Here is a 13,193-nt window from a genome sequence, read left to right on the forward strand (position 1 = left end):
CCCAAACAACTGAAGACAAGAAATACTATAGAGCAGGGCTGGAGAGATGACTCAGGGGTTAAGAGCATTCATTGCCTGTTTTTCAAAGGTCCTGAGTTCAATTCCCATCAATCACATGGTGGCTCACAACCATCTGTAATGAGGTCTGGTGCCCTCTTCTGGCCTGTAGGCATACACACAGACAGAATATTGTACACATAATAAATAAATATAAAAAAAAGAAACATTATAGAGCTTCTAGAATAATCTACATTATAGTTTCCTCATATAAGAAATTTTTAATTGCTTATTATAAAATAATGCAGCACAAGGCTTGGCTATACAGTGGTAAGTAGACAGCCATCTGCTAATTAATGCAGAGTTTGTACTCAAACTATAAAAACTCTGTATTGCTTTTCTAGTTCTGTTTCCTGAGGTGAATAATAAACAACTGAGTGATTATCATGAGGACCAGTGGAACAGTACCTGGTGTTGCGGCCACATTGGTTCAAATCCCAGAGCTAGCAGAAAGCAATCGGATGGCATCAATGCCCTTCAAAGGCTTCCTTTCTTGCTGTTTTCTTCTACTTGAGGATTCAGGGAAGGCAGAGGATCAGTCCCAACCCCAGACTGCAGTTTTATCCCCAAAGATGATCTGGTTTACAAACTACTATGTGCAAAGGCACGAGGGAGTTTTAACTGGGGTGGGAAAGATGAATTGGATTTCATTCTAAAGGAGCTTTTGGGTCTGATGGGGGGAACAAAATCTAAGACATGGAAACACCCTAAAAGTGAAAGTTTAAAACTAAGTTATAAGAAAGAGCTAGGAGACAACTAAGAGTGGTTGGGAATAGGGGGGCTGTCTTAGTCTGGGCGACTATGGCTGCCATGAAGGACTGTGACCAAAGCAGCCTGGGAAGGAAAGGGTTTATTTAGCTTACACTTCATCATCACTGTTCATCACTGAAGGAGTCAGGACAGGAATTCAAGCAGGGCAGGATTCTGGAAACAGGAACCGCGGCCATATACAGGTGCCGCTTATTGGCTTGCTCAGCCTGCTTTCTTACAGAATCCAGGACCACCAGCCCAGGGATGGCCCCTCCTACCATGGGCTGGATTCTCCCCCATCAATCATTAGTTAAGAAAATGCCTTACAGCTGGACCTTATGGAGTCATTTTTTTCAACTGAGGCTCCCTCTTTTCAGATGACTCTAGCTTGTATCAGGTTGACATAGGACTCGCCAGCAAGGGGATTTCTGAAGAAAGCTGCCTTTGAACTGGGTACTGAAGGATCAGGACAATTTCAGGGAAAGGGGACACAGATGCAGGCTGAGATGCAGGGACAGTCCTACGGAAGGTAAAGGGGACAGAGGGAGTTTGGAATTTATGGAGGGGAACGTGTCAGCTGCACAGTTTCTAGTTTGTTCCACCTGTAGAGGCTTATCTGTTGAGGAAGGGCTTACAGATCTCACCTGTCCCTGAGGACTTACCAGATAAAGGCTGATGAGGGAAGACTAGTCAGAAACAAAACTCTAGTCTGTTTACCCATGCTCCTGTAAGTAATGAATTTCAAGGACGGACACTCACACACACACACACACACACACACACACACACATTTATACACAGGGTGTGGGAGGGGGAATCTAGCTGGAAAGATGACTACGTTTTAGGGGAGAGGAGACATACATTATCCATGAAAATGTCATAAGGGAAAACACTATGAAAATACTGTGTAAAATTGATATATACTAATAAAACATTAAAGAATGTTCATTTTTGAATATGGAAACACACACACAAACCTAGGCTTCATAAAAGGGTTGGAGTACATTCAGTTTTAAGGGTCTTGTGAATATTCGAGTCTTATGAAAAGTCTTCCCTTCAATTCTCAGCCAGCTAATAATTCATATTCATTTTGAAGATATGAGCGAGAGTTAAGCAGCTAAGTGAGATTTTGGATGCACGTCTAGATTTATTTTCAGATTATTTTGTTATTTTGCGCCTCAGTACAGTTATTTATTTTATTTTTGACCAGGACTGTGTATATACCCCAGGCTGTCCTGTAATGCGCAGGTCAGGCTGCCCTCTGAACATCCTCAAGGCTGCCATGAAGGGCGCGCGCCAGCTGATTTAAAACTTTTAGAGTGATGCTCGCCTCAGAGAGCCGAGCCGGGGGCCCTGGCCCTACGGAGACCGTGTGAGCAGCCAGCCGACAGCAGCGGCAGTTCAGGACTCATCCGCCTCCCCCGCCCGCCCAGAGGCCTGGAGATAAAACTCGGTTCCAGTTCGCGGCCGGCCGCTCAGCGAGCGCGACGCCCGTCTCTAGGCAACGCCAGCGCCTCGGACGTCTGCGCAGGCTCCGCGGCGGCCACGCTTGTTTTTAAACAGCTGTCCAAAAGAGCCAATCAGAGGCGGCTCACGGAGCTTGAGGGAGCGGATTGGTCAGAAGCGTGTCCCAACGACCAATCGGCGTGGAGGTGGGCTGGGCGGGACCGGAAGTGAGCGCGGGGAAGAGGGGCGGCGGCGGCGGCGGGCAGTTTGAACGACGCCGAGCTGGACGGCGAGGAGCGGCGGCTCGTGAGGACGAGCGCTCAGCGGTGAGGAGTCCCGGGCTGACTGACCCCGGAGCCCTGTTCTGTGAGGGACGCAGGTGAGCAGCCTCCTCCACACCCGTCCTCCCCGTCCGGCCCCACGCGCGGCCGCCTCACCGGGCCGGAGACCCCCGTCCGCGGCGCGCCTCCCCTCATGGCTTCTAGAAGCTTCCTTGTCTCTCGGCTTAGGGGCACCCCTGGGTGCCGGGCCCAATAACTAGCGCGTGAGGACGGACAGCCGCCGGAACCCGGCAGAGCCTCTTCGGGGGCCAGACGCGGGGCCGTCCGCGTCTTCCTCAAGTCGTGGTGACCTCCCCCGCCATCCATAAAATTATAACGCTGCTACTCCATAGCTGTAATTCATCGCAGGGTAAATATCTGCCATGCGGTCCCTGCGAGCCTCAGAGTTTCGTCTTACCTCCCCTCCCCCACACCATTTATTGGTTTCACTACTTTGGTTCCACTGATACCATTTAGATGTCTGAGACCTGGTTTCCTAGTTTGTCCGCACCTCCTGGCGATTAGGCGATCGCATAGAAAAATGTGTACGTGTGTGACTGCAAACGTGACATAGCTGTTTGCGAAAGTTTGAGTTAGAAAAGCAGCCTGCTGGTTTCCCTTGCTAGTTTCTCATCTCTGGACTGTTCTCTTTTGTCTTGTTCGCAGTGTACCACATTTTGTCTGTCTGTCTGTCTGTCTGTCTGTCTGTCTGTTTTCCCCTCAGTTTTCGAGATGTAGTCCTGGCTTCTGAAACTAGCTCTGTAGACCAGGCTGACCTCGCACTCAGCTGAGTGTCTCTGTCTCCCGACTGTTGTGGTTAAATCTTGCGCCTTCACCCCCGGATAAGGCTGTGGCATCTGATTCTCATGATTTCGGTGACTGACTGGATTGTTAAGACAAGTTAGTGCATGATTTTTTTGGTGTATTGTACTCTCACTCTTGAATGGACAAGCCATCTCTTAGAACAGGGTAAATTGTCCTTTGTTCGTTGAGTATTCCTTTCAGCAGTTTCTGTGAGATGTTGGTTGTGGAGTTACCGATGTCTTCTGAGATCTGGGACAGAAGAACAGATTTTTTTTTTGTTTTTCTTTTTTTTTTTTTTTCTAGGCAGGAAAAACAGTTTTCATGGCTTGATACCCACCCTGTCAGGGTCCTTGCTTCTCTTTATGTTTTGGAATTTTTTTTTTTTTACAGTTAGATACTGTCTCAACATGGATGCACAGAAGGGACTCAGAAGGCAGTAATCTGTGTGTTCCTTTTGTATCTTAAGTGAACTAACATAATAGTTAACATGTACGAAAAATGTACTAGGAGATGCCCTTTTGATGGTCTAGGACATTGCCAACTTTTGTAAATGAGGAAACCAGGGCACAAAGAATAACTGATTGACTCAAGGTTGTGTGTTAAGTGACAATGGTGCGGCTTAAATGTGCTTTGTGTCACTGTCTGTATGTTCAAATGGAGTGTGCCTTTACCGCTCTGTAGTAACCTGGCATCCACTCTTGGCTGATATGTTATGTGTATTAATTTAACAAATACCAGCTTGGAAAGAGCTGGGCATCTTGTGAGAAACTGACTGAAGATGATGCACTGTTTAGGGATTTCAGAAAAGGCCTGCCTGGGGTGTAAAGGATGAGTGATGGTGGCGTGAAGAAGGAAAAGAACATCTGTGAAATAATGGCGTGCTTTCCTCTCATCTAGGTAGGATCTGTTTCACCTGGAAACATTACAGCAAAACATTTGTTTAAATAAAGCACATAGCTATGTAGGAGCTTAAAACTGAAAAAATAACAAATGAAGAGAAACCAAGTAAGTATGCTAGATAATCTCTTGAGTTTCCTTTACTAACTTGATTCCTTTCAGTTTACTTATGAATGCTTGAGAAATAAAACAAAATGAGCTGGGCATTGGAAGAATGGAAGGAAGGTCTCCCTACAAGAGCTCTTCAGAAAATTCAAGAGCTTGAAGGACAGTTGGACAAACTGAAGAAAGAAAGGCAGCAGAGGCAGTTTCAGCTTGACTCTCTGGAAGCCGCACTGCAGAAGCAGAAGCAGAAGGTATCAATCACTTTCTAAAGCAGTTTGCTGCCTTTGGATTGGTTCACTTTCTTGTAGAAAAGCGATCTTGTCATCTCCAGGTGATAACCGTCTTTCCCTCAGACATTTTAGATTGCCTCTGGTTTCTTCATCTGTGGCTTTATTGCTGCCCACCTGCTGATATTTAGGGTTTAATTTAATTTGAACATTTGTTTGCTAAATGGCTTTTTTTTTTTTGCCTTGTAGTAAGGTCAAGAGTCTGTCTTCAGATCTGAGCTGTTATGGTATTTTACAGTTCAGATGGAGAGAGCTTTCAGTTAGACAGTGAGCTTTTTACTTTGGTGTTTTCAACATTATTCCTTCAGGGAGTTAAATGAAAACATAAGACTTCTTTAAAAATGAAAACAAACCTGTTAGCCAACTGTGTGGCAGTACAATTATGGCTTCTAATATAGTTTTGTTCATAGAAGGATTTTTTTCTTTTGCTCTTATTTCTTAAAATAACTGGATTCCTCAGTGAAACTTGAAAGTGATCTGTTCAGGACAAGTTATAAGGCTTATTTTAAAATTCTCTTAATGCGTTGTGTGCGCCTGATTGTATGTACACCGTGTGTAGTGCTTAAGGGTTCAGAAAAGGGTATCAGATCCCATAGAACTGGAGTTCTAGACAATTTTGAGCCATATGATATGGGTGCTAGGAACTGAACCCAGGTTCTTTGCAAGAGCAGCAAGTTGCTCATATCCATTGAGCCATCACTCCAGCCCTTTATGTTCAAATTCTTGAAGGGATGTTAAAAGATAATATAGTATATAACTTTATAGAACTTTTTTATCTATTCGCTCAATATTTTGATTATTTAAATTTCTGTTTCTGTAGCATCACCTCCCCCACCCCAGGGTGGGGTTTATTACTACCATGCCTCACAAAGTTAGTTTTAGAGTCAGACTTAAATATAATGCTTGCTAAGTACACAACAAAACTATTTTCTTGTCAATAATCTCTGTTAGGTTGAAGATGGAAAAACAGAGGGTGCAGACCTGAAAAGGGAAAATCAAAGATTGATGGAAATATGTGAAAATTTGGAGAAAACAAGGCAGAAGATTTCTCATGAACTTCAAGTTAAGGAGTCACAAGTGAATTTTCAAGAAGGTCAACTGAGCTCATGCAAAAAACAAATAGAAAAACTGGAACAGGAACTTAAGCGGTAACTGTCTGAGTAATGTTATGTGGACTTCAGTGTCTCAGACCCTAGCTGAGAAAGGCTGAGGGACTAGGCTCACACAGAGTTGTTAATACTTACAGGGCTAAGGGTCCCAATGTACAGAAAGACAAACACTAGAGGGCATCAGTTGCCACCCCTTGCTTTTGCCAAATAGTCAGGGAAACTAAAGCTGCCAGAGACCATCCATCACTTGCCTACCTATAATTTCTGTCTAGATGGAACAAAAGAGCCCCTAAGTGGATGGGTACCATTTCTAGCCATATTCCTTTCTTGCTGGCTATGTTTACTTAGTTTGTACATCTCTTTTAAAAATCTCATATAATATCTGTATATCAAGTCTCTAAATTTTTTATTACATTTATTTGTGTGTTCATGCACATATGTGGAAGTCATTGGACAGCTTTTGGTAGTCAGCTCAAACTTAGGTCTGGCTTGGCAGCAGATGCCTTTACCTGCTGAGCCATTCTACCCACCCCAAGTCTCTTGTTTTGAAATGATTGTTATAACTAATGTCTCTAGTGTCATAATTACAACCTATGTTTTAAGAATATCACTTAACTTGTGCTTCTGAAGTTCTGGACTCTTTTGTGTCTTTCTTTGATTTAGATGGAACATAAAATTTGCTTGGACTGTATTTTCAGTCCTCTACACTTCTTTGCTGCTATAGTGCTTATGATAATTGGTCCTCATAATATTTTGATGACAGGGGTACTACATTTTATATCTGGCTTAAAAATTAGGTCTCACTAAATGTCTGTTGGATAAAAGGATTCTTAGAGGCAAAGTTTTGCATGCTCTTTGTTCTCTGGGAATGTATAGCATTTGTGCTTTGTAGCCTTTGCTGTCATCTATCTTATTGGTCTCGGGGTCTTTTGAACAGGTGTAACTCTGAACGTGAAAGAAGCCACCAAGCCGCACAGTCTATAGATGTTTCTCTGAATCCATGCAGCACCCCACAGAAACTTACTACAACTCCACTCACACCAAGCCAATCTTATATCGGTAAAGATTTTTATTTGGTATAAACAGCTCTAAGTTTTAAATTCTTCAAGAGAAATGAATTAGTCTACATTTGAATTCAGCTTTTAATTTTGATATTTCAAAAATATCATCCCCAGTTGCACTTTGTTTACATGTTGAATTATGTTGAGCTGTTAGGAGTAAGCAGTAACCCTTACATTTTACCCTTCTGCAGTGTGTTTTAAAAGTTTCAGAATATGGGAGACACCTTACTTTTCATGTTTGAGTAATGTGATTAGGATTTTGATATGTTTCAGTCTTCTATAACGTATTAAGGTACTTATTTCAAGACTTACTGCAATCATTGCTGATGTGTTAATTCATTCATGAAATGATTAGTTGACATAAAAATCTTATTTGATTGTCTGTGTTTAGGTTCCACATATGAAGATCTAAAAGAAAAATATAATAAAGAAGTTGAAGAACGGAAAAGATTAGAGGCAGAGATTAAAACTTTGCATGCTAAAGTAAGTTCATGTGGTCCCTGCAGCAGAAGATGCATCTATAGAGACCCTTTTCTATAGTAAAGAAGAGTGATCTGCCTTATCTAGGGCTGGTATATTTCTCTTACATTGAGAAAAACTACAGGGCTCATTGTTGGTAATTATTTTTGCTTGTTTTAAAATAGGGGTAGCAAGATGGCTCAGCAGGTAAAAGTACTTGCTTTGCGAACCTGACTACAGGTTCAATCTTTGGAACCCCATTTGGGAAGGAGAAAACTGACTCCTCAAAGTTATGCTTTGACCTGCATACATACACAAATAAATAAAACTAGATAGGAAAAAACTGGACATTGTAGAATATGCTTGTGATCTTAGCACTGAAGAGACGGAGACAGAAGAATCTTGAGTTCTAAGCCATCCTGACCTACATTAAGACTTTGTCTTGAAACAAAAGCTAAAAACACTAGGTGAAGTTAGTTTTATCTACAAATATTAAATGTTCATGGGTCACCAAATCTTTATTAACCCTGAGATAAGGACTGTATTTGGAGAGAGAAGGACTAAGAAATTATTCTTTTGTCCTGATACTTGCTGACTTACTCCCCTGATGGAAGGCAGTTACTATAAGAACTGAGTTTTGAGGGTCATTATTGGTAAAATTCTCATTTCAGAGAAGAGTGTTGGCAACACAGTGTCCTGTTTCTTTTAGGTAGTTGCCAGTAGGTTTTTTTGTTTGTTTTGTGTTTTGAGACAGTCTCCTATCTTAGACTGTCCTCAAACTTACCATGTTGCTGAGGAAGATTGCCTTGAAGTTCTGAACCACCTTCCTTATTCGCACAGTATTGGGATCACAGGTGTGAGCCACTAAACTTGCTTTATGCTGCGTTGTGGATGGAATCTCAGGCTTCATGCATGCTGACACACTACCCACTCTGCTGTGTCATGGATAGAATCTAGGGCTTCATGTATGCTGGCACATACCCACTCTGCTGCACCCTTAGGTATAAACTCTGGTTTTGAGATGGGTCACTAAGCAGAGAAGTAGGTGAAAATGCAGGATTTCAAAACCTGTGCTACTTTAGAGGCCACCTCCAAATCTGATCTGGAAGACCCCTTCACCATTGCTGTGCTTGTTATGCCATTTTCTAAAACAGTACCAGAAGCCTCCCAAAACTGCTCCGTTTGGTATCAGTGGTGCGTTACTGCAAACAGAAATGTGGTGAGATGACACAATTCAAACAGCTTAAGGCAGAATTTATAATGTAGCTAAATATTGAGGGTCAAAAGGTACCTATTTCTTTACATATCCTTAAACCTTGCTTTGAGGTCACCAGGACTGTTGTACCAAAGGCACTATTTACCAAGATAAATAAAAGTAAGATTCTTCAACTTGTTCTAGAGACATGTGCTTTATCATTTGGTGCTTGTTCTGTCCTGTAAGGAATGTGAATTCTATAACCATTGAACGTCTCCAGTGTTCAGAAGAGTGCTTGCCATAGAATTATCACAACATGCAAGTGTTGATTATAAAACATCCACATAATGTTTCTGGACTGCATTACCAGATAATGAAATGTGAGATTTGTGACAGTTCTGTAGGTTGATACTTAGTGTAAAAGTACCTGGGCAAAGGAAATTCAATTTTAGAATTTAAGATGAAGGTGAATAATGGTACGTATTACCAAGATTTAACCCTTATGAATTGATGGCACCTCAGATGGTATTTATTGCTTGTTCTTCAGTGATGAGAAGTCTGACTGTTAGGATATTGCACTACTAGGTCTTGGTATTTATGATGTCCTACACCTGGTTAGTATTCAATATTAGTATGTTGTTCAAGCATCATCATCATCATGGAGTTATGGTTTTGTGTTTTGTCTGAAAAGAAATGAGATTTCTAGGTTTGGGGATATAGGTCTACAGTAATGTGCTTACAGATCATGCTCAGGGCCCTGGGTTTGATCTCTATCACTGGGGAGTAAAAAGATAAATTAAAAAGAAAATTGAGATTTTAAAGGACTTCTATTTTTACAGAAAGTGAGCCAGCCTGATACCCAAGCCACCATGAATCACCGGGACATTGCAAGACATCAGGCTTCCTCATCAGTATTTTCTTGGCAGCAGGAAAAGACCCCGAGTCACTTCTCATCTAGTTCTCTGAAGACCCCGCGTAAGAGAGATGTCTCTGCTTCTCACTTCTGGGGGGAGGAAGAAGTGACTCCTGACAGATCAAATCTGCAAATAGAGAAGATAGGGAAAAGAGACCACAACAGCAGCTTTTGTGACAATCCCAATACTCAGCTTTTGGAGCAGGTCAAGGCCCAGAATCAAGGTAACTTTCTGACATAAATTAAGTTTAAATGGTGGTTTTCCTAGATCATTTTAGTCTGAGGTGTGCATTGTATATTTTGTTAGACACATTGGTAGTTCACTTTCCAGACTCATGTTGTGAAACTTTCCATTTCTGTAATGACAAATGACATGACAGTTTTGGAATGGACTTGTATTTATATTGAAAACATGGCACTATGAGCTGTTAAAGTGTCTGAGAGGCTGACAAAATAAGTCATTTTCTCAAAAGCAAAGTGAGTAGGTCGGTTACAAGTTTGCACTCTTCATGCTTCTCACCTTGCTCTGTTGAGACACTTAGAATGGGCCTGTGGTCTGAGCAGCCTTGGCCAGAGGTGTGGCATGCCAGGCTGTCCATATGGGAGCAAACCTGTAACTTTGGCTGATATACCATGCTACAGCTGACAGCCAAGCATACCAGGTGGTGTTTTGGAATCTACTCTGTGGACTATGATGATTTCCAGGGCTGTGATGTATTGAGAGTCATCATCAGTGTTTGCTGTCACACTGCCAATGCCATTGGAGCCAGGACTATGTGTGCAGGGAAAGGGAGGAATATGGTTGTTAATTTGGCAGTATAAGAGGTTTGCACTGTCGTGATCTTCAGTGGAGGCAAAGCTCCCAAGTACTGTAGAAAGGTGAGCATCTCTCTGCCTAGCACAAGTTTGCACTGACATGGGCATAAAGCAAATAATGATGTCTAGTGTCTAAAGTCAAGTGATGACTTTACACAGGGCATTGCTTTTGGTAAGCATTACACCTCCATAAGGTGCTGCTTGCTGTGTTCCTCCGTGAAGACACAAGAAGATGTATTTCTCTGCTTTCAATAGGATAGTTAAATATACGTGTTAATGGGAATGCCGACTGTTGAAGTTAAATCCAATTAATATAGTTTCTACATTAAATCTAATTGAATGTACGTTAGAGTTATCTCACCAAAGATTTAAAAGTAGATAAAATAAATAAGTTGTGAACATTTTGTGAGTATATATATGTCTTTGTGTATCTAAATTGGAGTGTTCTTTTCTTTTGTGCTTTTAGACCTAAAAAGCAAGATGAATGAGTTGGAACTACGCCTGCAAGGACAAGAAAAAGAAATGAAAGGCCAAGCGAATAAATTTCAAGAGTTACAGCTACAGCTCGAGAAAACGAAAGTGGAATTAATTGAAAAGGAGAAACTTTTGAACAAAACCAGGGATGAACTAGTGAGAACCACAGCACAGTATGACCAGGCAGCAACTAAGGTACTTGACTTTCCATGAATGATTGAGAAAGTGTCATCTTTTATACCTAAATTTATAAAGTAACTGTTTGTGAAGGTCTTTGAAAGCACATTCTGCACGCTGGCTGATGTAGGAGAGCTAGTAAGCTGTCTGTGGTTGGGTAGATAATGGGACCTGTCTTGCTAGTGTCTTTCCAGCTGAGTGACACTGAGCAAGTCACAGTGAACAATGATGTACTCAAATGGAATCGGAGGAATACTGAAGCTGTAGGATAGTTTCTGGACACAGGATGGGATTTCGATGATCTGCTGTGGGACTCAGTAGATGCATGCTAACAAAGACTTTTCTTAAGGCTTCGAGTGAGGTCTTTATTTGAGGGTCTGTTGTTACTTTAGCTCAAACTGACCTCTGGTCTGTTTTTTTCTGTTATTTGTCGTCATTCACTAAGTTATTTATTGACTGCTGCTGTATGTTCAGCATTATCCTAGTCTTGGAATGTGTAGAGCAATAAAAATTACTGCCCTGTGGAGGCAGAGTATAACAGCAGTGGAAAAATTTAGAGACTTGAAGTATAATAATATTTAAAAAAATAATAAACACACTGCTATGTGGTAACATGGAGAAATGAATTACCTTTCAAAACCAACCATGATTTTGGTGCTTTCTGGGCCCAATCTCTCTGAGCCCAGTGCTCGGCTGTGTTTCTTAACCTTTCAGTGGATTACATAAAGTTTTACAGGCTTCATAGGTTATTGTGTGTTCATTTTGCTAGCTTTGATATGACACATTTGCTTCCCTTGTTTTTGTTCTCTCCCACTTACAGTAGTCTTAAATGTCTTTTTAGCTTACACTTAGAACTATATTGGCTGTATTACATTTTTTACAATTGTTAGACATTTAAAAATGTCAGAGATTAATGCTTTCTTGTGTTTTCTTCCTTTCTCAGTTCTTCCAGGGTTCCAATTTTTATCTTTACTTTTCCGCTTAAAGTGCTTCCTGTTCCATGGTTAGGATATGTGTGCTCTCCACAAGCTCCTCGTTTCCCTTTATTTAAAGATGTTTTGATCCTTCTTCATTCCTGGTTGAGGTTTGTTTTGTTTTCTCCCCAGTACTGTTATATTTATGGACTCTTGAATTCTTTCTTAGTCTGCTTTTGCCTTCCCACTCATAGTTTATTTCAAACTAATGTTCAGAAGCAGTATTGTTGCTGTGAGGTAAGAACTTGTCTACTCCTTTCTTTTTTTTTTGAAGTATTATTACTGATAACAATACTTTTACTCTATGATATTTGCCTTGTTTTTGGTGAGAAAGGTTCTTTGTGCTATCTGTCATATTTGATGAAGTCTCTAATCAGATTATTAGTTGTTTTGACTTGGAGAGTGCTGAGACTCTGACTCTGGCTTTCATCTTATTACTATTCCTCCAGGTCTTTAATATTCAGTTTTGTTTCACTGCCTTTTGGATTCCCCTTTCTCCCTAAGTCAGTTTCAAATCTACCCAACTGAAAATTCAGTTCAACTTTTTCTTTTTGTGCCTAATACAACTTTGTTAAAGTTGTGCTGACACCACATTATGTTGTATGTCATTAGAATTGCTTATTAAATAAAACAGAGCTAGTATACTCTTGTGCTCTCATGTGATTGAATGTTGTTTGGGTCTTTTTCCAACTACTTACAAACTATAGTTGAAGGCTGGAAAGAGTTTAAGACTGACAGCTGCTAACTTGGAACCCAGCACTCATACTTTATAATTGAAAAAGAAAGCTGAAAAGAGTGCTCAGGATCATAAACTACATAGTTGCAGGAACTTGAGCTCTGTGCACTTTGGACCAGTGTTTTTCAACTGGAAGATCAAAACCTGTAGCCTGAAATTTCTGTCCTTCCTGGTCCCGCAACCATTTAGTCCCAAAGAAACGTACAGAGGCTTATATTAATTTTAAACAGTTTGGCCTATTAGCTCAGGCTTATTATTAACTAGCTCTTACAACTTAAATTAACCCATAATTCTTATCTATGTTTAGCTACGTGGCTTGGTACCTTTGCTCAGTGCTACATTTTCATCTTTCTTCCTCTGTGTCTTGGTGGCGGCTACAGACTGAGCCTTTCCTCTTCCTAGAATTCTCCTAGTCTGGTTGCTCCACCTATACTTCCTGCCTGGCTACTGAACAGTCAGCATTTTATTAAACCAATACAAGTGACAGATCTTTACACAGGGTACAAGAGCTTTATCCCACAATGACTCCTCCAGGGTGATGAATGAGCCTTTCACAGGAGTCACATATCAGGTATCCTGCATATCAGATATTTACAATTCATAACAGTAGCAA

General features: G+C 41.1%; 1 protein-coding gene across 2 annotated transcripts in view; it reads left to right on the forward strand.

The window, feature by feature from the left end:
* The first annotated feature begins 2,493 nt into the window (after window positions 1-2,493).
* Window positions 2,494-13,193, forward strand: part of Cenpf (centromere protein F) — a 45,559-nt gene continuing 34,859 nt past the window's right edge. For both annotated transcript variants that reach the window (XM_048439471.3, XM_048439472.3), the window contains exons 1-7: window positions 2,494-2,632; window positions 4,437-4,630; window positions 5,618-5,814; window positions 6,713-6,834; window positions 7,228-7,319; window positions 9,330-9,627; window positions 10,686-10,888. In XM_048439471.3, coding sequence (XP_048295428.3) covers window positions 4,469-4,630; window positions 5,618-5,814; window positions 6,713-6,834; window positions 7,228-7,319; window positions 9,330-9,627; window positions 10,686-10,888 — 1,074 coding nt within the window. In that variant the 5' untranslated portion in view covers window positions 2,494-2,632; window positions 4,437-4,468. The remainder of the gene's footprint in view (window positions 2,633-4,436; window positions 4,631-5,617; window positions 5,815-6,712; window positions 6,835-7,227; window positions 7,320-9,329; window positions 9,628-10,685; window positions 10,889-13,193) is intronic.

This window comes from Myodes glareolus, chromosome 5 (genome assembly GCF_982192425.1).
Source record: "Myodes glareolus chromosome 5, mMyoGla1.1, whole genome shotgun sequence".
Lineage (NCBI taxonomy): Eukaryota > Metazoa > Chordata > Mammalia > Rodentia > Cricetidae > Myodes > Myodes glareolus.